This window comes from Amblyomma maculatum, chromosome 1 (assembly GCF_055883805.1).
Source record: "Amblyomma maculatum isolate TAMU_Amacu chromosome 1, ASM5588380v1, whole genome shotgun sequence".
In the NCBI taxonomy this organism is placed as follows: domain Eukaryota; kingdom Metazoa; phylum Arthropoda; class Arachnida; order Ixodida; family Ixodidae; genus Amblyomma; species Amblyomma maculatum.
Window position 1 is genome coordinate 12,299,822 of NC_139344.1, and position 26,192 is coordinate 12,326,013.

The 26,192-nt window shown below is 47.7% G+C and overlaps 1 protein-coding gene across 1 annotated transcript in view; it reads right to left on the reverse strand.

The window, feature by feature from the left end:
• LOC146201778 (CD109 antigen-like) overlaps nucleotides 1-26,192 on the reverse strand; it is a 110,276-nt gene that overhangs the window by 18,733 nt on the left and 65,351 nt on the right. Inside the window, exons 10-24 of the mRNA XM_084587733.1 lie at nucleotides 23,739-23,801; nucleotides 22,821-23,018; nucleotides 19,631-19,780; nucleotides 17,495-17,635; nucleotides 16,887-16,935; nucleotides 16,371-16,484; nucleotides 14,436-14,556; nucleotides 13,606-13,723; nucleotides 13,393-13,506; nucleotides 10,489-10,605; nucleotides 9,491-9,619; nucleotides 5,428-5,599; nucleotides 4,231-4,419; nucleotides 2,971-3,040; nucleotides 2,547-2,727 (exon numbers count right to left, since the gene is read on the reverse strand). Of these exons, the coding sequence (XP_084443859.1) occupies nucleotides 2,547-2,727; nucleotides 2,971-3,040; nucleotides 4,231-4,419; nucleotides 5,428-5,599; nucleotides 9,491-9,619; nucleotides 10,489-10,605; nucleotides 13,393-13,506; nucleotides 13,606-13,723; nucleotides 14,436-14,556; nucleotides 16,371-16,484; nucleotides 16,887-16,935; nucleotides 17,495-17,635; nucleotides 19,631-19,780; nucleotides 22,821-23,018; nucleotides 23,739-23,801 (1,926 nt within the window). The remainder of the gene's footprint in view (nucleotides 1-2,546; nucleotides 2,728-2,970; nucleotides 3,041-4,230; nucleotides 4,420-5,427; nucleotides 5,600-9,490; nucleotides 9,620-10,488; nucleotides 10,606-13,392; nucleotides 13,507-13,605; nucleotides 13,724-14,435; nucleotides 14,557-16,370; nucleotides 16,485-16,886; nucleotides 16,936-17,494; nucleotides 17,636-19,630; nucleotides 19,781-22,820; nucleotides 23,019-23,738; nucleotides 23,802-26,192) is intronic.

The window sequence follows — 26,192 nt, forward strand, 5'->3', positions numbered from 1 at the left end:
CTGTTTCACCTTTTCGATAGACTGAGGTAAAGATTCCGAGCAAGACACGTATGTACAATTACAGACAACTTTTTTTTTAATTTTTTACACTTATTTTTTCAAGAAACACTCCACTAACAGTTATTGGCTGTCATGAAAGAAACTTTGTGTCGGAGAAATGAAGAGAGTAATTAAGTTATCAGGAGGTTGCGGGAGGCAGCGCGTGGGCCCATGGGAACGTTGCTCGACGAACAGATAGCGACTCACTGGTGCCGCTGATGCCGCTTGCGAGTGAAGCGAGTGAGAACGGGATGCACGCACCGTGATCAGCCGGCGTTTCGGTAACCGCAGAGCACCCTCGCCGCCACGCAGGAAGAGGGGGGACCCCCTCCTCCTCTTTCTGCATGGCGGCGACGGTGTTTCTACGCCATTTCTGCGGCAGTCACGTTGCCTTGACTCGCTAGCGGCGTCGGCCTTCGTGCTGCCTGTGGCGACCCCCCCCCCCCCTCTTCCTGCGAGGCTCCGGTTCCCGAAGCGCCAGCTTGAAGGGGCGCAGCCCGTTACGAGGCCGACGACGACGACGCGAAACCCAGGAACGGGCGCAAAGAGCTGCGCTCTAAAAAGTAAAACAGCTGCGAAAGGGTCGAGCTAGCGCGAAAACAGCATAGCAAGAACAAGGCTAGGGGGCGAAACAAGTGCTTCCTTGCAAGCTACAGTGTTTTCTTGTGTTTTTCTTCAAAACCAAGTGTGAGCAAGACGAACATCCTCTATCAAAAGCCGATGCATTCCTGCCCAGGAAAAATGATCAAGCGTCTCTTGACGAAACAGTCCTATTCGTTAGTTTACGGAAAGACGAGAACGACTGTGGAGTTTTACCTCGAAAGTGGGAACGATGACTGCGAAAGCACTAAGGCGCTCACTCAAGGGTATACCAGCGGGGTGACCTGAAAGGTTTAGCGACACACGGCATGCGGAGAACAAAATGCATGTAAAGTTCGGCAAATAAGAGCATACAATCTGGCACAGTGCGAAAATAATATAATAAGCAGTAAAATGTGCCCAGGAAAATCTCTCATGGTGCTGTACAGCTCAATGCAGGGAATAATCATCCGTTACAACGCCCACCGGAACGCGGCCACACAGTTTCATGCGAAGTGCAATCGCATAGAGAAATCTGCGTAGCGTTTATTAGCAGAAATGTGGCTGCCCTCTAATGGATAATATTGAGTAATAACTGCATTGATCTGATTTTTCAAACAGAGGCAATTGTGGAACGGATCGGGACAGCAGACGCTTGTAGCAGGAGTAAATGCAATTTGTAGCAGAAATTTCGCGTTCATCAGCCTGAAAAATCGCGTTAACTACCAGCCGTTTTTCTTTTGCCGCAGAAAAATTGTTTTGATGCAAAATTTCACTTCATTCGCGATTAATTCAATGTCATGTTTCAACAATAAACAGTCCAGTAGCTTTCGCAGCAACACTTTCTTCTCAGCAGAATATCAACAACTTTGACTGGCCTGTGGCAGCTAAAGTTGGACACTGAAACTTGTAGTGCTTTAATTCGTTCACACGAGTCACAGTCATATCCAAAGGCATCTGAAGCATCATTTCGCAAGAACGCTGGACAGCCACAAGTTGCATAAACCCTCAGGAAGTTTCGAAATGATGCTCCACATGCATACGCACGACGTGAATTTTATTGCTAGTGGTGATGCAACCCCATCCGTGCAGTGACGCGACCGCATACAAACCACGCCCGAAAACTAAACTGTACTACGAGAAAACGCGCGAGTCCTGCATTTCCCGCGCTGCAAAGAAAGCTTCCTCACATGGAGGAAAACTACAGGATACACCATGCGATCTGGCTCCGAGGCCTTTATTTGAGACCCGCTTTTATAGCGAAAAGGTGTACCACATTTTCGCGAATCTAAGCGCCCCCTCCCCGCCTCATTTTTGCATTTTCGAAAAAAAAAAAAAAAAAAGAATTGTATAGCAATAAGTTTGCCGCGTATTCTGTACAGTATTGTGAAAGTGCGGCGTTGCAAAGACAACATCGTTTAAAAGCACGACCCCGTGAACAGTGCCGGGAAAGCGATCGAACCAAAGGCCGAGAAAAAGAAGGCTGGTACGCAAGTGATGCGACGAGGGGCTCAAGAGGCCTGTGATGCTCCCAACCATGGCTAAGACAGGTCGCCACTCGAGACCTCCCGGCTGCTTATGCCAATCAGCTTTTCTGATTAACGCACTAAGCTAGTAAGCTTAGCTGTACCATATTTTTTTATCCAAAATGACCTAAAGGAACACTGGAGAAGAAGACGCTCTGGAACAAGTGCAACAGCTACGCCCGCTCAGCTACAAGCAGTTTCCGTGTACGCAGCGCATCCGAAAAGGCCAGCGCGTACACAGCGTTCACGGCCAACGGTTGACTGCGTCGTGGGACGCAGTGAAACCCTGCCGCGGACGCTGACGGACAATTTTTTTGCGACATGAGGGCACCAGCACTTTCGCGTTAGCGAAGCACCACACTGCAGTCACTGAAATTGCGTCATAAAACGAAGACACTATACCTCCGATCTCATTCTGCGATTCCACGGGTTGCGCGTGGTCTCGTAGAATGCGCCCGTAGTGTCCTGATGCTTGAGCAGGAACTGAACCCCTTGCATGATGAGCCGAGGATCGATGTATATGTAGTCCTCCCAATCCGGAAACACGGCCAGCATATACATTCGGAGGCTGAATGCCGTCAGCCTGAAAGAGAAGCACGGCCCGAGAAGAACCCACCTTCAGAGTATGCGCAGCTGCAACGAGGTTCCTCCGAGCCCGTAGCAAAATTACCCCTTGCATCTTTTTCACATTATGGCATCCCCACTTCACCCACGCACATGGTAATGTGCTGTTCCGAGGCCCTTCGGCTGTCAGTTCACCGGTGGGCCACAGGTAAAGTTATAAAAAAAAAAGAAAAAATATCCAGATATCTAGCTCTTCACTTACCAGACACTAGGCTCCTTCTTGAACATGGTGAACGCCCCGTTCTTGAAGTACGAGCTCTGATAAACGTAGGCTGAAAGTAATGGGAGAACTATAAGTACGCTATCTTCCATAGGCGCCATTTGGAAGAGTTCACAAAGATATTTAAAGCCGTCAACGCGTGTGCACCGTCCCTTAAAAAAAAAAAAAAAAAATGTTTTCCCACTCAACCACCGGCATGAGGGAATCACGCGGAGGGATGATGCCTTCCAAAGCAAATGCACTACATGTGCATTTTTTACTTACATAACAAGCATGTAGCCTCTCCTCATGGTCCAGAGTAAATATATAAATCGCATAGGTACTCATAAAGCTGTGGCTGTACGTCAGCTTTTGTCCCAGCTTTTTATCGATTAGCGCTGAAGCCCAATGCGCATCAATTAGTGTGCCACTAAAACTAAACTAGTGTTCCACTGGTTACAGCTTCGACTGTTGAATCCAAGGATGCGGGATCGAACCTCGGCCGCGGTGGCCCCTTTTCGATGGAGGCGAAAGGCAAGGCGCCCGTGTTCTGTGCGATGTTACTTATAGGTGCATACTCCGACACATTTAATTTGCGGCACAGTTCGGAACAATGTATACACGCTATGACAACTGTAGAATAACTATTAGGGAAACCAGCAATAGGCTTTAACGTTCTAAAGCAAACGCAACGAGTACGAGACACGCCGCAGTAAATTCTCCCTGTCAGTTTCAAAAATTTGCGTTTGTGTTTGCGTTCTTCTGACCTCGTCCGTGTTACTAGCGTTGCAATCTCCAGTATGCAAAACCAACTAGCCAGTCACTGTTTTAATAAAACATTTGGTGTTGCAACATTAAGTTTAATATTTGAAATTGTCAGCACCCTAATTTACAGTGGCAAGAAGTTGCTAAGTAAGATCTAAGATCCTAGTTTCCAGCACAACGGCATACGGCCCAAGAAAGGGAGACGGAAGAGAAGAAGGTCGGGCACAGAAGAACGGACAGGGCGCTGTGTCCGTCCTTCTCTTCCTTCTCTCTTTCTTTGGCAGTGTGTCGCTGCGCTGGAAACTATAAGCCTAAATCTAGAATACCAACTAGCCCAACAACTAACTCTTCTGAAGTAAGATCGCTTCATTCATTTCAACAGGTATCAAAATTGCAGCAGGTAGCCTCGGATAACCAACGGTCAGCACTCAAGCTCGCAAGCTCAGCGTAAATCTGCCCTGCTGACGCCGCCAGTAACCGCGGGCGTCTGTTAATTACCTTTGTTCAACTTCTCGAAGATGGGCTTCGCAATGTCGCGGGTCAGCTGATCAGTCAGGCGCAAATAGGTGAGCCGTATAACCTGATAGGCGAAGCTGAACATAGCATGCTCGCCCGATTTTGTGGCGCTTGAGAAGCCGAGGTGTTCTGGGTCCACGTCTCCTTCCAGCGGTGTTCCGACGATGTCTCCTGCAAAAAAGAGAAAGAGGTAGCAGAGTCACGTACAAAAGTAACAACCGCGCAAAAGACGCGGAAAATTTCCAGGCCTCGAGCGGGGCCTGGACGGAGCATTCCTCTGGACAATTCATCAGCTTCTGCCGAACTTTGTGTAGACGTCCATCCGTGCCTCGCTTTTTTTTTTTTTTTTTTTTTTTTTTTTTTTTTTTTTTTTTTTTTTTTTTTTTTTTTTTTTTGCGGTTCTCAAGTACGGTGCCGCACTACTCAAACCGCGCGAACCGATGCGATGGGTTGCGCTTCGACAGAGTTGTTAAAGTCACTGCAGTACCCCCGTTCTCCACTTTTTCTTCTACTCACGGTCCGTTGCAAACTATTTTCTTAGACACAGTATGCAGTTTAATTCCCGTTTTCGCGGCGCAGTCGCATAGTTAAAACCGTTTGGCGATGCGTTTGATGCGGTCGACGGTTTCCACGTTCGCGCTGGTTCCACAAAACCGAGGTGAGCGATAGCCAAAGAAAAATAAAGTGCAAGATGATTTCTGCTCTACCCAGATCTGGCCACGATCAAAGCAGTCGAATCAGGAGCGAAAAGAGGTAGCATTCTTTGCGTACGTATTCTAAGCAAAATTCTGCCGTCATGCGCGGCCGCGTTCTGACCAGCGTGCTCCGTGCGTTCTGCAGGGAAGCGAGTCAAAACGGGCGCTCTCAGGCATCATATTTAACAGCGGCCCATACAGGCTTCAGAAAGTATAGGAAACGGAGCCAAATATCTTGAATGGCTCCCTCCTTCTCTTCCATGACGCTATTCTATACGTCTCTCTATCTATTCCGTATACGACGTTATCAGCTGAAGCGGCGCTCGTCTGTGTCAAAACGTCCCCTTGTCCGAGTGCCTACTTCCCGCTACCATAATGTCATCTTGGAATCGACAGCACAAAAGCGGTACACCAAACAAAAAAAAACGCAAGTAAGAGCAGCAGAAACTCTTAAGATATTCCTGGTGCACAGCAGACAACATACCAATGACGGAGACGTGCGCGGCAGGCGATCCGAAGAGATAGCGACGATACTGGCTCTCGAATGGGATAATGGGATCCTCGGTGACATTCAAGTCGAGGAACTTGATGTTATACGCCTGCGCCCGCAGATCCATGAGCAGCGACGTGTGCATCCGCAGTGGCACACCATCTGGCTGCGCAGACAACGACGCAGAGCGTCACTCACGTCAATCACACTTTTCGACAAAACAACGCCGTCGTGCTGCCCGTGTTATTACGCATTCTCGCGAAAGACAGCGGCATTCGGCTCAGCCACACTAGTAACGATGTAGAAAACCGAGATTGATGCTTGTTGGGCTAGTTGGTTAAACATGACTTCAGTAAGATGCTGAGTCGGGTGAGTTGGTCGAAGTTCGTTTTGGATGGGAAAACAGCGCAAAAGGACGAAGGACAAAGTGACAAGAGCACACAGACGAGCGCTCGTCTGTGTGCTCTTGTTACTCTGTCCTTCGCCCTTTTGAGCTGTTTTCCCATCCAAAATGACTTCAGTAACAACGCAGGTAGAAAGAAGGGACGGGATAGAACACAAGAGAAGCCTCTTGTGTTCTATCCTATTTTATGCTTTTGTTCTCTTGTGTTCTATATCCCGTCCCTTCTTTCCACCAGCGCTGTTACTGAAGTGAAAAACTGTTTTCAATAAAGTGCGGCTGAGGCGAATGTTGTGTTCAGAAATAACCCGTTGCAGCAATGCCAGTGCTTAAACTGGGCATTCTGTCGTGAAATAAAGAGGTGGCAAGCTTACGATTTGACAGACTACGAGATGGCCCTGTAACGATACACTTCCCCTACCACCCATTATGACATAATGAGTTTTCCGACACTTTGCTTGCTGTTTACTTCCAGCCTTATCCTATATTCTATGGACCGCAAAATCGCTGAAGGCGACGCATCGTTAAAAACTCAGCAACAAATTTAAATACATGGGCAACGATGCCTTCATCTTTATTTAAATTTTAGCGATGAAAATGAACTGCAACAGGCGACAGTTCGGGTTTAACTAACTGAGTTAAGCTTCTGAAACAATGCACAGTCAAGCGCCCACTACTATGCTCTAAACACATGCGACCGCTATCTGTTCAGTGGCACCTACATCCACCATTGGGCAGCATACCACCATCACTGCGCGGCACCAAATGCTTCTAATTTCGCTGAAGTGCCGACTGTGAAAATATCGCGGTCATTGGGACCGCATTCTCATTATAAAAATACAGCTTTTCGTCAAAAGCCCTAAAGAGGGCTCGTCGCGATTATTAGACAGTTTTAGTAGACCGGTTTTGTGTTCTGCTCCACTTCAGCTAACCCATTCGGCTTAAACTCAGAGCGAAAGTGCACCGAATATGTTTTGGCGAACCGTTCCGAAGTCAGTACGGCTAAGCTGATCCCTTTTAAGGCCCCTGTATGTTCCAAAGGTAGTGCAAACCATTGTTCAAATAGGAAAGGAGAATTTCCTCCCCGCCCTCTGTCCTTCTCCTGACTTCGCCGTTTTCTGCTCTCCCATTGGACGAGGCTTCATACGTGACGAAGAACTCGCGCGGCTTTCGTTATCGCAAAGTTGTCGCGGGAAAGTTAGCGTAGAAACACCGCGACACAAGTGCGCTGTGCGTGTGCGTAGGCGATACGAAATGAAGCGGGCGTAGCGGCCGCGCGTTTCGCTCACTAATGGCGGGAGGGGCGAGGAGGAAACGGTGAGGAAAGGAGGAGTTTGCGCTACCTTTGGAACACACAGGGGCCTTAATCCCTTTCAGCTTGCGACGCCACCTAGCGGTTAAAGGACTAAAACCGCTGATATCTTATTGATGGTAAATGAGCATGTCTATTAATTCAACTGAATTAAGCAAAGCGCGGCCTGCATTGTGAGCTGTCTGATCCGACCAAACTAATGCCGCACGGTGTTCATAGTGAGTGGCTCTTTTCAGTCGCTTTGTCAGTGTTCTTCCTGCTTCCTAACCTGTGTGCAACAAGAATTCGGAATCCTGCACTCTCCGTACCCCTTTTCACGACTAAATTGCAGATAAATCAAATACCTATTCAGCTGTAAAGATTTTGAAGTGAGTCGATCGGCGAGCCGCTTTGCATATGACAGCCTCTGATTAGAACAAAAGTATTCTAGAGGTTCAACTATCCCTGAACTATAAGTTTCACGAGCGTAAGCCATCGGCGGCAGCTGCAGTCACTGCTGCGCTTCGATCATGGCTCGCTTCCGCGCTCGGTAAGCTTCTCGGCAACGGGAATAGTCTCAATTATTGTTGTTCGATGGCATCGGCACCCTGTCTCGCACGGCTGCGGTCTCTTCCCTGTCTTTAGCGAGAGTGGCTTCCACTACGCAAGCCTCTTTTTGTCCCGCAGCCTGGTGATTCTCCCGACACAACACTCGCGGATCTCGCCCGTACTCAGCCAGATGGCGTATGAATGGCGTGTAGGTTAAGTGAAGGAGCGGCGCTGATGAAACTTTATGAAGACGGCGAAGTTCAGTGCACAGCGCGAGAATGTGTTGCAGTTGGAACTGGATGAAGACGATGATTTTGCTGCACAGCACGAGAGTGTGTTGCAATCTTATACGAGGCGTGATCGGCTGCGGCAATAGCATAGCGTTCTCGTGCCAGAGAAGCTGATCTGTTCTTTCTGGCGCGGGTTCTAAACCCAATCTCGGGAATATATTTCGCTGCGCAGCTGTAGCGTGGAGCATATGATACTGGCGCATGAGCAGATGAATGACTTTAAATAATGAAGACTACGATTTTCGGAGCACAGCGCGAGAGTTCAAGGTCAAATGTTCGGAGCCAGATTACCTTGAGGTTTGGCATAGGAGTAGAGCTTATGGTCTAAGAATCTCGGATATTTATCCCGTTTTCGGTTACGCTAACAGCGGTTAACCCTGCCTGTGTAACAAGGGTTACACGAGCGCAGCATGTTTCCTAGCGCGGTCGTTCTTCACTGCTTTTTCTTCTAGGCGGTTTGTCGCAGCCTGGCGCCTTTGTCAAAGCGTTGTGCTCGACCGGCGCTGGCGAAGCAAATATTAGTCATTCTTAGTCAAGTAGTATCACGAAGGCGAAGCACGGTCAGCGAGCGCAGCTGCGCCTCTCCACGGCGCATCACGTGGTATGACGTCACACACACACCTCCACTCCGCCAGCTGCAAAGCTCGTTTTCGATGCCTCGGGAGTTTTAGTGTGAAGAGTAGAGCTACGCTCTATAAAACTGAGGGGTGAAAGAAGCGATTATTTTTTTTTTTTTTTTTCAGATTTGCTTTGCTTCCTGCTGAAAGCCGGTAGTGAGGTCAACGCATTCCTATAATGCGCGTCGATCTTCAGGTCCCGCTAAGCTGCTACCGTGACGTTTTCTAGTATCGATGGCTACATGCGCGCGCAAATGCTCTAAAAGATTAATTGCAGCACTTCAGACTGCGAACAGAGATCCTTGTCGATTGTGAAGTGTTTTCGTGAACTGTAGTAAGGGAAAACAGGCCTTGAAAGCGCTCTCAGACGCCACCACCAAGTCAGAGGCAGTCACCTTGAAATAACCGTTCCGCACGATATGACGCTCCGTTAAACCGGCGCACCAGCGGACAGGAATCGTTGCTGAATTGAGGCGGGTTAAGCGTTCAGCGCATGCGCACTTCAGCGCCCAATCTGCTCAGTCGTAGAGCGGAATGTAAAACCGGTCTACTAAAACGCAGACGTGCATCCATTTCTTGGTTGCATTAGCTAGCTTTTAACACCGGGTAAACCCAAGTACCTTTGTAGCAACCTAAAATATGGTGACCGGGACCACTGTTGTTACCCATGGCTGCAGCAACGACGAGACAGACGACACAAGCGCATATCTCGTCTTTCCCGTCTTCGTCACCGTAGCGCTGCACAGTACAGTCATATCATGAAAGGAGCTAGCCCGGACATCTTTGTGTAGTTGCCCGTTTCTGAAATTGTGTCCTTTACATCTACATTATTTTGCACAGTCATTAACTACGTACAGCAATATATAGCCATGCCGGGCCATAATACCAGGGTATACGGTAAGCTGCTCACCAGAAACTCGATGGAGATGGTGGCCTCCTCAACTGCCACCTGTGTCTTGCCTACAATGCGCACATCCACATGCCCGATCTTCGTGGAGACGATGGGAACGTGAATGGTGATGTGGTTGAAAGGCTGGATCTGTTGAAGCAAGATAGAGAAAACAGCGGAATCGTCGAAACGGACTCCAACGCACGCATTGTGGCAGGAAAGCCAACCAAAACAGCATTGAAGACACCTTGTCTCCTACAGTGGTCATTCCGTTGTAAGAAATATGGGCTACACTATGCAGCAACGGTACCCTCCGCTCAAAGTATGCAGCAATTTTTTTTTCCTCCACGTTAATTTTCTTTGTCGCCGCGCCTATACACACTGCGCTGAAACGCTTCCCTTATAGTGATGAAAGTAAAAACCGTAAGGAAAAGAAAATGCACGGGTCTGCTACTGGCTCTGTAGCTGAGCCACCTCCACTGCCTCGTGCGGACAGAAGAAAAAATAGAGAAGGAAAAAGAAGAGGGAGAGAAAGACGCGCGCCGCAACAACAGCCGTCGTCCACCACCGAAGCAGTGGCGGGTACAATGACGGCCTACAACAGATAAAAATCGGTGGCTGGCTAGCCCCCGCCGCAAGCGGCGTTGGCCTACCGTCCCAGCCCCGTAGGACCAGGAACTGCCGCCCTTCCTATGCTCATCACAATCAGACAATACTATTTATCTCCTAGCCTGAATATATGGGAGTTATTGCATTTCGCCACCACGTACATGCGGCTTTCATACCCGGGAGTCGAACCCGTGGCATGATGTTCAAAAGGCCACAACTAACAATAAGCCACTGTGGCAGGCAATATATCGCATATACAGGCCAAATACATGCAGATAACTCGATTTTTACGTGCCATGGATGGCAATTTTCGTTAGACAATTTGTGGTTGTTTTCCTCTGACTTCAGAAGAAAAGATGCGACAGTGCCATCTGTAATAAAGGCAGAAAATAAGATGAACGTGTACTAACGTAAACCATGTGCTGCACTTCACCCTTGGTGGTAACAGGGCTGTAAGCGCCGACTCGACCGAGAGGTCCCACTTGCACAAACCGATAGTCTTCGGATCCAAGCACTTGTAGTTCAGCCTATACGCGCAAAAAGAAGTATAACATTTATTACCGAAAAATACAAACTAAAAATAACCATAATAGCAAAATAACAAGCATGACCAAGAAATGAGAAACGGCGCTTTTTGAGAAGCGAACTTACGGCAGAATGTGAGGCAAAAGCCTCGAAAAGGCGCCGAAGCGCTGAGAGACTCTCGCAACAATATTAAAAGAAAAATAGCAACGCTGCTTTCTATCTTTCGGTGCCCTCTACACCCTCTACACAGCTGCTCTTAATCTACCTGTGTATGCCTCCACCCTCGGGTATGTTCCTTCCTCTTTATGACCTCACAAGAACCGCCAGATTTCCCGGTTTTCAAGCGCTCAACAGGGCCGATGGTTCCTGCAAGAACTTGGTCTCCCTCAATATATACCGAACATCCCGCTCCCATTGAATCTCCGTCTCTTCGCCACCCCTAGCAACATGTCTCCTACCCAACACACGGGCCGTCGAGAGACCCGCGCGTTACGCCATCCTGCCCCTCCTTTCTCCCATACCACTGCTTACGCGGAGTAAGCAGTAGCGAGAGTCATGTACGGCGCGCGCGTCACGCCGGCACAGGACAAAAGCGATATCTTTGCTGGCAGTGGAGCAAAAGCTCCGGAGCCAAAACACGCACCTCTCAAGGTTCTTACGCAGCAGTACATATAATTCCCCGTATGCAGTTATTACTTTTCTTCATTATAATAAAACGTAATATTAAACATGGCAAATTATCGACAACCGTTATTTAACGCGTATTTCTTGCAGAACAACATTAACCGTTCAGTGTCCAGGAAAAAGACATTTGCGACAATTACGATACTCGGCAGTGTGAAATATGAGCCAACTGTCAAGGTATTAAAATCAAAGGCGATATCGCATAAGGAGCACGCAGTGCCGAACGGCGGCGCGCCACTGCTCGGTCGGAGCGGTTCGCAGCATAGCGGCCGCCACCGCTGAGGGAACACGAAAGGTTCCTACACGGTTCCTACTCTTCTTCTGTTCTCGCCTACCCCCTCCCTCTCTCCCTCCATCCCCCGCTGTGTCTTCCTCCTCACGCTGTTCTCGCTATCGTCATACTTTAGTTCACCACTGTGCTCCGCGTCCACTACGTTAGTTAATCTGCCCAGACGGCCGCGGCCAACGTCGCTCGCTCCAAAACAGTTTCCTTGAATACAACACATTTTTGAGACGCGTGTAGCTACAAGAAACTTCCACAGATGCTGCCAGCTGCCCCAGCGACGGTGTGAGTGCACCGCACAGAGAAAGCGCCAGGCTAGTTGGCCGGATATCCCCGAAGCCGTCGCTGCCAAGAAAAGCCGAAGACTATCGCGCGCGGCACCGCGCTTACCAGCGGAATGCAGCCTCGCGGGAAGGACCTCGCGAGTTCGCTCTGTCTGGCATCAAGAGAAGCAATGAAGTCGCCAAGTCCAGATCAGTGCGAACATTCACCCGTAACTGAAGCAGTGAGCCGGACGTACTTGACGTCCCTGACATACGCATTCTGAGGAACATTTACTCGCTTGCCGTCAGGCCATGTTTGTCGTTTCTGTATCGATAAATGCCGGTTGTTTCAGCACACTGTCATATTCATTTGTTCCCAAGAAAACGGCCCGCCGTGGTCGGCTTGCGCGCTATTGTCATTGTGGTCACGAGGCGGGGTTGGGGAGCTGCTACCAGCCGCGGACGAGCGGAGAACACACAATATATTACTCCTCTTCTAGTTTTCAAAGCCCCGCAATCAGGTATATTATTCGCACAATGCGACAGATAACACTAAAGAAACCAAGAATGGGAAACCACAGAATTTACTCCGGCATATGACGTCAAGGACCATGCATGATGCGCTGTTTTAAAACGGCGCTCTAGGTGACGATTGCACGTGTCTACATCTCCCCTCTCAGCTGAGATTAGTCATTTCCGAGTACTGACTGAAACAACAAAAATTATGTCGCAGAGTAAAAAATATTTTAAAAATTGAAACATTTTAGTTATGATTTCTATATTTCAAAACAAAAACCGAAACTAGGCTATGTAGCTGACGGCAGTGTATTTGGTGGCAACACGTTTCCGTAAATATTCTGGCTTGTGTTTACAAAGCCTGAGCCAAAGACAACAATGATGATCACCGCAGATTGTGAAGCGTTAGAAATTAACAAAGACAGGTGTAATATTCGCTTGCTGAAATTGCTGAAACCCGTGGAGGTCTTCGCGAAAGATCCCAACCTTAATCATAATTCGTGCAGGAATAACACATTACACGGGTACCTAAACAGGTGTAAGTGATTACGAAAGGGAGGAAGACATCAAGCAAGATTCTTTTTTTAAACACGTGGGCCTAACAAGAGAGAAAGAACAAACAACAAATCATTACTTTGAAGTGGTTGCAAAGAGGCAGCCAAATATGACTGCTAGGTTTGGTTTTGGTTTATAGGGTTTAACGTTCCTAAGCGACTCGGGCTAGGGGGACGCCTTGGTGGAGGGCTCCGGAAACTTCAACCAACTGGGGTCCTTTAACATGCACTGACATCACGCTGGACACAGGCGCCTTGCTTTTTGCCTCTGTCGAAACATGTCCGCCGCGGTCATAACTGAATCCGTATTCTTGGGTTCAGCAGACTAGAGCCCTAATCAGTGTGCTACTGTGGCAGGCCGCAAATAAGACTGTATCTACCAATTCAGAACAGCAGGTTACTGCAATTGTAGGTCATTTCATAACTTATGAGAAGTTCGGCTTTTTTTATTTCTTTTTTTCTTAACAATATGTAAATGCAAGAACTCACCTGAATCAAGTAGTTCTGGTAATTGAAAAGGATCACACGTATCCCGATCTGCTCTCCAACGACGGCAGTTGAAGGAGCTTCGTACGTCATGTAGAAGGGCCGTAAGCTGTTGTGCTACATAGCAAGAAAAATAAATATTCATGATGTTCTCAAACTAATAAGTTTAAATTCTAACAAGAGAGATTCAAATAATCAGCAATTGCGCACACTTACGTAGATAGGCTTTTCAAGGATGGAAAAGCCATATTGTTTGCTGACGGCAATAGCATTGAACATGTAGTACGTCGGACCCTTGGGAACGTAGGAAGGCATGAAAATATCCTTGAGGTTGCTGTAAAAAAGAAAAAAAAACAACATGTTTTTCATGTCTCTCTCAGCGCTTAACCGAAGTATGTTTGTTTGACAAACGAGCACATTGATGTAACGCTGGAATGAACTTTTTATTAGGATGGCAGTTTGCAGCCGAAAAGAATGAAACTCAGCGGCGCCTGTGACGGCAACATGAGTGCTCGGCGGTCGCTCAAGAGCAGGATCATTGCCTCTCTCGGAAGGCGATGAACGTTCACGGTATTGAGATAAGTACTAGCAGTGGTAGTAGTAGGGCAGACAGACACGGACACAGGGAAGGAGACGAACACAGCGCTGTGTTCGTCTCCTTCCCTGTGTCCGTGTCTGTTTGCGCTACTAGTACATATCTCAATGAATCACCAACTAGCCCAACAAAAGACTTTGCGATATAGTAAGCGGGAACTACGTACCCCAAATTAGAACGTAGAATAAGCGATTATTCGAAACAGATCTGCTCCCACCTCGCATTACAAACAAAGTGGTAAGCAAGTGCGAAAAGGCTTTTGAGCATTGTAACAAAGTCGTACATTGAGCCTGTAGCAAAGTACGCTCCAGTTACCGATGACGCCATCATGTGAGTCAAAATTAAAAACGTCGGTGTAAGAAAATTTATGACCGCTGGTCTTAGTTCTTTCTGCTTTTCCGCTTAATCAGGCCCATTTTTCGCGCTTCTCCGAAAAGGTAAAAGGGTTTACCCGGTAAGTGCGTGATGCCAGGCGAAATTGCCTCCAGTAGCGTCGAAGAAGTTGTTAAACCGATTTTGTCTGTAGAGGAAAAACTCAAATAAGGCCTGGTCTTCCAAGTCGTCTTTTTCACCTGCAAACAACAAATAAGAGAAGCGTGTCGATATAGTTTTGTTGACTGCAACGTACGCGACAATAAAGTTTACACTTCCGCGCCGAAGCCGTTAACTATTATTTGCAGTTAACTGTCAGACGACCTAAATACTGCATACTTCTGACAGTTAAATTATGCTGCGCTGCTGTATCAAGAAACATCGAATACAAAAAAAAAAAAAAAAAAAGAAATGGCGCTTCTTACCCGAGAGCTACAAATACTAGAATAATGACATGAGTGCTCTTCAGCTCACTCCTTTTCCATTTCAGTACTATTACGCTAGCACCTAATTGAAAATCGCCCAGAAAGCGCAAAAAAAAAAAAAAACGAAAAAACAAAAAAAAAAGCATCATTCGGGAACGAGAGCATCCGCTTATGCACAGCCGACTAGGACTTATCTCCGGATTTTTAACATCGCGATTCATCTGTGCAGCGGCGCCGAAGCGAAGCAGGGCGGAAGTCGGGAAAGGGGGCGAGCATGGGCATCGGTGATGCGGATGGAGAATGCACCGTGTGCTTGGCTGTCTGATCTATTAGTCTTCCAGGTTAGTTCAGTTGGCAAAGCGAGTGCCTCGGATAGGCGGTGTCGCGGCTTCCTACAAGGACGAATTTTCCTTCAATATGGAAGATTCTTCGTGAGTCGTATAGCTTTGCTTTGTATCCATATGGCTGGGCTCGGGTTGACGCAAATAAATGATCACACCCTCAAAAGTAAATGCGCCGATACCTAGCGTCCTCTGCAATCAGTTTTTCGTAAGTAACGATTGCAAATGATTTCTTGGGCTATCTCTCACAAATGTTTCCTTTTTTCGGCATCAATTAGCGGCAGCTTCTTTGAGCCCCGATGCGTAGCAACCGATATTGCCAGGGGTTGCTTCGCGTTAATCACAACAGCCTTTTGACAGAAGAATAGGGACAGGAATTGCTGTCTGCTCTTCTTTGTCTCCCAGGGCAATAGCGCCAGACAGTAGAAGCTCGCGTTATATTATTAAATATCCTGAAGACTGGCCATTTTGAGCGCCAGATACGTGGCTACTAATTTTAAACGCTTTCTATTTCGGCGCTTCAGGTGTTGAGAATGTTATAGAGTGCTGTTTCGACCTTGAAATCCCGAGACTGGTGCGTTCAGCTTAATTGTCACGAGTCATCAGTCCCGTATAACGTTCATTTTTGACCCCGTGTGCCGTTCCAGCTGTGCCTGGCGAAAACGCCCAACAGCACTGACGCAGCTGCTGCCCTTTGCAGTTCTTTCAAACTATTGTGTACAACACAGCTCAGCATGCTGCGTATCCACCCAGAATATTCACTACGCCTTTGCTACGAAATTATTTCGCAGCATGGTGCTTCAATTGCGAAGGGCACTGTTGTATGTCGCAACCTCATTTAGAAAGTATGCACAGCGAATGTTTGACGGTGCCTATTAGGATAGGTCATGATAATATGGCTCCTACATTATCAGAGATTACCAGAAAAAGTTTACGAAACTCAGGTGAACAAAAAAAACAAACACATATTTCGGCGTTGTTACGATAACCAACGGCCTGAAGAACTTGCAGGTATGAAGGAACTCACGTTTTTCCGCTACTAACAACGGGTTTGCGAGGCAAAGTTGCGATAAATTTGCTCCCGCACCCATCATCCTATAAATTTTCGCAGCTGGCCGTAAAATGAACAAATATTTGCATATCTTTTGGTCTCTCAATAAACGGCTAGCGCACATACTGCAGAATCTATGCAGAAGAAGCCTGCCAGGTCTGTAAACTGTAATGAAGTGAACGGAGCACGATACTCACAGTTGCCTTCGTCTGTTCCATCGTAGCAGTCCTTGTATCCATTGCAGCGTCCACTCTTCGGATAGCACTCCCCGTTGACGCACGGCAGGAAGCCGGCAGTCTCATTGCAAACGTCTGCGAGACCATTATGCGCTATGGCTGCCTCATTTTTTCCAATTCCCCGGGTCATAATCCTTAATACCGTGAGCTCACTTATTAAAGCCGCGAATTTTATATTGAATAAACACGAGAGCAACTCTTGCTAATGTTAATATCGCTTCGGTTACACTGCTATGATCGAGGTTATGCTGCTAAATAAAGATACACTAAATGCACTGAAGGAACAGCCTCGTGAAGATTGAAGGCCCGTGATTAAAACACAGCATTTCGAGTAATAAGGAACACAAAGTGATGATTTAACGACTTTTGGCCCTGTCATATTCTGCGAAGCGCGACAGACTACAATGCATATCTTTTTTTTTTTTTTTTTTCAGCGCATCGTAGAGTTCACGTAATGCCATGTGAATAAGTACTTGCCAGGAAGAGTCGTGATGTTCAGATTCGTGGCCACAACTAGTCCTGAGAACTGCGAGGAAGATCAGGAAAACAGCGATAAATAGAAATAAACTACTGAAAAAAAAAAATTGGTTTTAGGTTAATAAAAAAACGTTCACAAGTGCCGGCCGTATTCATACTGTACTTATTCTTTGTCTTTCGGACCGAATGGCAAGCGTTGTGTCCCGACAGACGTCTAAATACGTTTACATATGTAGGGATCTTATTCATCTGCAGGGAGTTCGATGTAGGCTTTGCTTCGTGATGTTAGCCTTGTTTCAGCTACATACGGTTCCGAGGCTCGAAATAAACTGTTGCAAGTCAACGCTCGTGTGTCCCATATGTCTTCATTTTGTCCTCGTGTTTCTTCGAGCTGTAAATTTGCATCATGAGTAACGAACACGCCCAGACTGCTACGCCAGTAAGCTTCACACTTTATGGCCTACTTCGCATGGGCAAGGCGGCCCCATTTTCTTTTTTTGTTTTTCTTTTCTGAACATATCTTTACTAACGTGCACTCTGTGGTGCACTTTCACGTAAATGAATACGCGAAGAATTGACGTGTTTTAGGTAAAGTTAAAGGAACGTACCGCAAAGGTCTTGTTCACGTCGGGAGCGAAGTTCTGCGTGACATAGTACTCCGCCTTGTCGGGCTTCCCGTCGCGGTCTCGCCATACCGCACGCACGTGACTTCCCCAGTGGTCCTCCATGTGATACAGGGACTCGATGACCTGCGGGGAACAGCAATTCCCAGGAATAAGCCTGTGAACTGAGAAGACTGAGAAGAGGAAGATCATGTGCCCACTGAAAATGTCCGCTATTTCAGGTCAAAGCGCGCGACAAAACGTCATACGAAGAAGTGCGCTGCGTGAAGGCACACGCATGCTCACAGTTGGCCAACACCGCAATATGCGTTTCATTTATTTTATTTTCATTGAACATCGTTTCGCGCTCAAATTGCGATTTCGCACCCACGTAGAAGTCAGCAGCAAAGAGGCGGCCAAGCATGGCGCATTTTAACGAGAGGTTTACGGTGAACCCAAGCACGCAAGTGCGCTCGCATGTAACCAGCCAGACAATATGCGTGAGCAGACAGCAGCGGTCGGAGACGATGCGCTGCGTACGATGAGTTGCTGCCTCGTCGGATCAAAGCGCCAAGTACGAAGCTTCTAAAAGCTGGAAAGAAAAGCGAAGGGACTATGCAGGTATTCGAGACTAAAGATTTTGATTCATTTTGTATAGCTTGCGACAAATTCATTTATTTGCGTTCTTGTGAAAGCGCGGAAACCCTTCGTAAACTTTCAAATGATGTTCCACGTGCTTAGGCGCGGCGTGAGGTTTATTGCTAGCGCCGATGCACAGGGCCGAACAAGCGAAAACGAAACTATACCGGGCAAGAGATACAACGGGTGGCCAGCGCTCTACGGGGGACGCCAGCGCGGTCTGGCTCCGATGCCTTTATTTCACACCTGTTTTTCTTGTTCTAAAGGGCCTAAGGCAGCATTCGTATAAGAGACGAAAATTTGCCAGGGCGAAAGCGATACTAGCCGTTCGCGTGCGCGCGGAGCATCGTGGGAACGGAAAAGAGCAGGGGATTGCATTCACTGCGTTCACGGCGAACGGTAGGCTACGTCGTGGCGCGACGCAATGCATGCCGCGCCGCAGGGTGCTGAAACTCCCGCTTTCCGATGCACGAGCGCGGGAGCGGCAGAGTGACCACGGCGGCTCTCGCAATCGCTATCAACGAATTTCTTGCATGCAAAACCTACCAACATCACACGCGCACTTTTGCCGCGTTCTGGCGATCGTGAATGCCAAGGTATACCGAGCGCTCTTCAGAAGCGACACAATGTTTGCCTGAGTGTACCGGGCAACAGGAATGTTGGTGATTCTCGAAAATTTGTTCGATACTTCGAAAGGAAACGCGTCGGTAAAACTCAAATTGAACAACAGATTCTGTTCACAAATTATTCGAAATTTCGAATGTCTCTGTACTCCTGCTTTGAATGATATAGTCCTGAAAGGTGCGCGCCGTCAGCATTGAAATGCGCCGGTTTCAGTACACGCTCTCGCCAACGTTTCTCAACGACCTTGTGGCGCAGGTGTGGCACAAAAGTGGGCAAAAACTCGATTTTGTAGCAGCGCATGTGGCAGTATTTTACATTTGGCGCAGTTAGGCGCAAATGGCGCAGCTGTTCCACCATTGCTTTTGATACATCGGGGCTTCAGGAGTACGCTGAAATATAAGGCGGACGACGGATGCTAAGCAGCAATATTCACTTTCGGCTTTGCTCCCGTAAAAGTTCTTCGATGGCCCCTTGGCGTAGACATCGTGCAAACGAAAGCAAAATCTCGATTTTGTAGCAAGATATAGTAGCAGAACTTGCTACCTGGCGCTAATGACGCGCGCCAAATTCACCGCTCAAAATATCATTCCATAGCGGTCTCTTTAACTTTCTTTAGTGAGTGTAAAGGTGTTAGTTACAGACACTTGAAAATATATTTAATCGATGTATAAACCTCATTATGGGGAACACTTCGAAAAAAAAAAAAAAAAACAGGCGAGTACCACAAACTTTAATTTGTGAGATGCATAAATAAAGAAAAGATGAAGGAAAGCAGGTTACATCGCTCATCGTATGCAGTGGAGAAAAAACGAGGAGAGAGCAATGTGAGCATTCACTAAAGAAAAGATGGTGTCCCATGCAGGCTAGTGTTCATCTCACCGAGGTCAATGTGAGGTCATTCTTTCCTTGCACAGCCACTAGGTCGCTGTCGAGGCCACTGATGCCGGCTACAGTCTCCGGAGTGTACGTGGGAACCAGCTCAATCAAATTGTTGGACCGATCTTGCTTAAGGTTTTTCCACATGTAGAACTGCAAAAAAAAAAAAAGAAAAAAAAAAGAAAAAAGATAACGAGGCGACATTCTCAGTTACTGATAATAAAGCAAAATATTATCAGTGGTTGAAGAAAACTAAATGATAAAAACAGCGGCTCCTAGAAAGAGATAAATTGAAGAGAATGGTCAGTATTGGTTGGTTGGTTTGTGGGGTTTAATGTCCCAAAGTACTGGCTATAGAGTCAAATGCTTGAAACATATAATAGCATTTTGTATTTTCCTGGGCAACATTCCCCTATGTTGACCCCGTCGCGGTGGCTCAGTGGTTACGCCCGACTGCTGTACCCAAGGATGTGAGATCGAATCCCGGCCGCTGCGGCCGCTTTTCGATGGCAGCGAAATGCAAGGTGCCAGTGCGCTCTGCGATGCCACTTAACGTTAAAAATCCCCAGGTGATCAAAATTTCCCGAACCCTCAAATACTGCGTCCATAAAGCCTTTGTTGCTTTGGGACGTTAAACCCTATAAACCAAAGCAAACCTATCCCCATATGTTGCTTTGATAGCACAGAATATCAAACAAGGTAATGTTTCGCAAATTGTTACCTCTCCCAATGTTATGACCGGCGAAACAGTCTGAGTATGCGCTGAGACAATTCCGCCTCTTTAAAAAAGAAACATTAATCGACTGAAAAAAAGCAGTGAAAATCCAGCGAACAGATTGATAAAGGTGAGAGGGTGAGGACAGCAAGAATTTCCTATATAACCATAGGTATGTACGTATGCTATGTACAAAAGTGACATAGGAATATGGTTGATTTCTGAGAATGTAACTTCGATTCCTTTCTTTTTCTGCTTTACGAAAACGTACAAATAATATGGCAGATCAAAACTGTTAAAGCAATACATCGAGCTACGTACGAAGCGTGAGTTAAAATCGTTTCGTGGGAGCTGAGCCTGCCAGATTCCCAACATAGGCGCTAACGGATGTAACTGGCGATGCTTCAGTTTTCTCAGTTGCATTTTTTTTATTATGATTATTTCGCAAGAAGACATACTATTTAAAATCATGTAAACCATTTTCTTGCAGGAACCGGGGAAACCTCCAGCTCTTGTTGGTCACCCACTTAATAATATCTTCTTCCTTTGTCGCCATTAGTTTCACTTCCTGCAAAATTTGTGTCCGTGGCGCCCTTACGCGTGCAACGTTTGCCGTTGGCCCTCGAGCTTGACATATATTTTCGAAGCAGACGAAAGCGCATGCTTCATTTATTAAAGATTCCCGCTCAAGGCCTCTATCTAATCACGCCGGCGCGCTCCGTAGGGCGCGGCTTCCGCACTCTGGGGCCGTATTACGGACCGCTCTATAATTGAGAGTGCTCTAAAACGCCCGCTCCTATTGGTCGCCGTCGCCATCTTGAAAAGTTGCATCACGGGATGCTGCGATTGCGTTGCGGAGGCGGAAAAACAGATGACGTCGCGCACCTAATTATGCCCGTGGTTTTAGACTATTTTTGTAGAGCGCGATGAGACGGTCTCAAACGTTTTAGAGCGAGTTATAGAGCGAAAATGGCGGCGGCGTCCGCGGTGGAGTGGTGTGAGTGGTGGCTGCGGCGCTGAAGCGGCAACGCCGGCGCGAGCAACGACGAAGGGCGGTGTGTGAGAATGCGTTCTACTTGTTCGGCGAGTTGTTCCGACGCCTATTTCGACTTGAAAATACGAAAGCGGAATGGTGGTGCGATGAATGCGCCGATGAACTGTGATGAAGCTCGCAGTCGACCGCTCTTGACGGTGCGGCTGTCATGCGTGCTTCGATCTTTTTTTTTTTTTTTTTTTTTTTTTTGCCTCCGGAGGATTTCGTCTCCACAGGTAGTCGGCCTCTCATAACTGACGGTGAGCAAGTGCGTGCGTCAAATGGCTGAACTCAACTACTGCAAAGTTGGCGCTGAAGGGTGGTTGGGCTCCGCAGTGTGCCCAAAGCAAAAGGCGGAGGCGAAGGCGAAATACAGTGCAAAACGAATGAAAACGAGCGAGGTTGGTAGTGTGCGCTCAACCGCGTTGCTTTTCCCCGTGCTCGTTCTAACTGAAGCATTTGTGTGTGAGACGTTTGTGTGGACATAAAAGTTTATTTTGCCTGTGCTCCGCGATCGATCTTTCTTTTGTTTCTGTTTCCTAAAGAAAAATAAACAAAGCCCCGATTACACTGCTTTCCATATGATTTCTCCGCGCATTTAGGACCATCACACAGTACCTTGACATCAGACGATGCGCAAAAGCCGGCACTATAGCCGTGGAATCAGCTGTTTTACTGAAAATCTCCATTTTTACGGTTTGTTTACCTCTGCCAGCGAGCCCTCGCGGTAAAAGAAGCTACCCACGAGAGCGTTTAATTGCAAAACTGGAGCTGCTTCGTGATTTTTTTTATGGCATTGAACTTTAAATGCGGCTTCTTGAAAATATAAGACTTTAGTTAATTTATTCACACGCTATATCTATAAAAAAGTTAGCAAACGGCTCCTTGACGTGCGAATAAACCTGTTGCCGTGAAAATAAGCGGCCCGGGGCGGCACCCTGGCGATCATTGGTTGATTCCGATTTTCGTCACGCGTTGACGTCTCGCCGAGACGTCACACGGCGTCGTCATTTTGACGTCACGCTCTATAACTTTAGAGCGAGAACCGTAATTCGGCCCCTGGACAACGTTTGGCGGCACGGAGGAATGAAACAACTAAGGAGAGGCCCTTGCCATTCCCAATGCATTGGAGAAAGTGTGGCGGAAGTGACGTCAAAATTTAGGGTTAGCCAAGTCGGGCCATTAGCAACGGCGACGCTGTTGCTATGAAAACTCGGGCCACTAGCAACAGCGTCGCTAAGGGCCCTAGGTACGTGAGCGTCGCGGAGAAAGAGAGTGCGGAGGGTAAAGGAGGAGGAGAGACGTTGCAGCGCCCGGTCGCGGCCGCGGCGGCTTCAAAAAAAAAATTACGTCAGGGCCTCTCCTAAGTTCTTTCCTTCTACCATGTTTGGCGGCATGTGCGCGACGTCACAGGCAAAATGAGGCACTTAAACCAGTCATCTTACATTTCCTCGGTTGATGCCCTGGACAGGAACGATGATGGCGTCAGCAGTGAGGTCACCGTTGCTGGATATTTGGTAGACCATGACTTTCACGGCCGGGGCCATTTCGGGAGACAAGGGGATGCTGAATGAGGTGATCGTTTGCACCAGGCCGTACGCCTTGTGCACACCGGCTTGTAGCACAGTTCCCTTCGCGATCACCTGCGAACAAATCCGACTGCGCTCAACACAAGGGGATTGCTAAAAGATGCTAGCACAAAAGCGAAACAATTTACTAGAGCATACAGGCAGCATGCTCCGGATGGCGCAAGCAGTTGCGAAAGCCGAGGCGATTGGCAAGGTAAAAAGAGACGATGCAGTCTCACGAGTTTAGCAACGCTTGCTCACTTCCAGCGCGTCCGTTTCGAATGGTAACTTTAATATACCGTGATCCGCGATCCGTCACCGTGGCCATCTGTCGCACGTAACAGGTGTGCAAGCGCCGATTGGTTACGACGAGGCAGGTATACGTGCCGAATTCTATAGTTACTACATGGGCTATATAGTAACGCTACCGATGGATGGATGGATGGAATATAGGAGCGTCCACTTTGAAACGAGGTGGTAGCAGTAGCTATCATGCTCATTTTTCTCCCTAATCCTAATTATTGAATTAGAATGGTTAACTAAACCATCATTCTATTTATTAAATTTTAACCGACTTCAAGCATGTGGCGCCATCTATCGGCATCAAGGGGATCTGAGCGTGCGCAGTGGAACGCGTGGTGACGGATTACGGTAACGGACAGCGGATCGCGGTACACTAAAACTCTCTAATGACAAGTTAATGGGAGTCAAACCCAATAAATTAGAAGTTAAGACTACTTGGTATACTTTTAATAAGGACACAGCAAGCGTTATAAAAAAAAAAGAGCAACTCACCAAGTAGTGAAAGAACTTTATGTAGAAGTTTGTGCGCACGTGGAACACAGCATATTCTCCAGCCTGAAACAAAAAGCGGATAATGAATTAGGATTTAGACCATCCTATTTCTCCCACGAATTCTACTGCTTTTGATGAGCTGACGCGTATCACCAGCGCAAGATCGCTAGAGTTCGCGCTGGCAACAATTCTTACTAAGCGTACACCGCTGTCTCACTTCTGGCACTGACGTGGAAGTCTAAGCAAAAAAAAAAAAAGCGTCTCGCACAAGGTAACAATCTCTGGATATATCGCGCCTGTCATATGTCAGACGAGTCCCTAAAGTGCCAGATGTTTTGAAAGTTGGGGTGTTGGTGGGCTGGCACCAGATGCATTCGGCTTCAGTATTTTCGTAAGCTTTTGGTGAAACATAGTCAAGTTATCTTTTTTCTACAAAGCTGGCACAAGTTAAAATTTCCTTTGACGACTGCCCTAAGATAAGCGAACCAGGTTTCCTCCGTTCTATTCCTATTTTCTCCTATTGTGTTCTCGACTCCAGAAACAAGGTAAAGAAAAAAAAACTCACAGGGTGCTTACCACTTTGTAAGGCGTGATTCGCCGACAGCTCTTGACTTTAACTTTCGCGATGTAATCAGGCAAACAATTTGAGAACACCGTGCATATATGTGTAGTTAGAGAACTGTTCACTTTTACACCCACTCGCCCTTCGACTAGCACTTATCGCAAGATCTCCGCTCCAGGTTCGCGTCGCCACCGCTACTGAGCTCCTCCTCGGCCGGAGCATTTCGCAGCAGCTTGTACAGACAGGGCGTGCCCCAGGGGAGAATATTTTTGTAAGTCCTGGGTGCACAATCACGTGACACAGGGGTGACGCAGCCTATACGTCACATACAAGTGTCTCGTGTTTTTTGTTTTTTTTTTTTGTTCTTTTTTCCTTGAGTTTGAGAGAGGCGCGCTTCTCAGTCAAAAGGCGCGATGCGCGGGATTGTGGAGTGAGCGCCCATGCCTTGCCCATGCTGCGCATTCGCAATTTTTTTTTGCGTTCATTCTTTTTCTTCCGGTGGTTTCGCGGTGTGACTGCTATTCGAAGCGACACATGGACTCCGGAGTCATGAGTCTGCTTCTTCGCGGCGCACTGCATGGATTGTGTATGAAAGCGTGCAAGAGTACTGCCCGTACGCGGGGCTGCAAATATATTCCCTACCTACGCATGAGTTATTTGCATACATGTGCGCCCACACACACGCAGTTCTGTAGTTTTGCGCGTAAACATTGATATGTTTGGAATTAAGCTGTGAAATTATATAAGATGTTGCTTAGAATATAGACAGACAATTTTCGATCACTGTAGTGGTTTCACATAACGGGCGTAACTTTAAGTACAAAAGCGCCCGATTGAGCTCGCGCTGAGCACAGAAGCAGAAATCATTACATCTCTGGGGCTCTCTCCGCTGCCGTTCTGGCCAGATGCTAGGGCAAAAAAAAAAAAAAAAGCAAGCAAGCGTGCATACTGTGTGGTTCCAAATCCGCCCCTCCTTTCATCCTTTCCGAACTGATAGGGAAAAAATTGCCGACGATTACGTTACCTGCTAATGCGAAATTTGAGCGCAGCTCATCAGCTGTTTCAGCTTTTAGATAGAGGTATGCGTTTCGGCTCGGACGGTGCACATATTGATATCCGCCGCCACCGATCCGGCGCTCTGATTGACGCCGCACAGGGGTGGCACTGGAGGAGAAATGAAGAGAGCAATTAAGTTATAGGGAGGTCGCGGGAGGCAGCGCGTGGGCACATAGGAACGTTGCGCGGCGAAGAGATAGATAGCAGCGACTGACTGATGCCGCTGACGCCGCATGCGAGTCAAGTCAACGTGGCTCTGCGTTTCAGCTTGGGATGCACGCACCGTGATCCGCTGATGCTGAGCCGGCGCTTCGGCAACCGGAGAACAACGTCGCCGCCACGCAAGAGGCATACACATTGGCGAACGGTGGCGGCAGGAGCGCGCGCTGCCCCAGCTGCGGAGCTGGTTACGACGGACAACGCCGACGCGAAACGCAGAAGCGGGCGCCAAAGAGCTGCGCTCTAAGAACGAAAGCATGTGTGCGCTGCCTACTTTGCTCACTTTGCTTGCAAACGCTCGCAAAACGGCTAGATTCCCCCCCCCCCCCCCCTCTTCCGCGCCATCCCATCACAATAAGCGAGCGACCCACTGAGGGCAGCTCGAACTCGTTTGAACGCGCTTCGACAGCCAGCCTGCCGCCCTCCTTTCATCCTTGCCGTGCATTGGACTTCCAGAAGACCTTGCAGCCCCCTCTCACCCCCTCCCAGCGAGTAGAATAAAAAAAAAAAACAAAAAAAAAAAACACAGACAGCAATCTACAGGACAGGCAGAAGTGAAGCAGTCAGTGCGTCCCTTTCGCATCACGTGATTGCGCGCCCAGGCAACAACTCTCCGG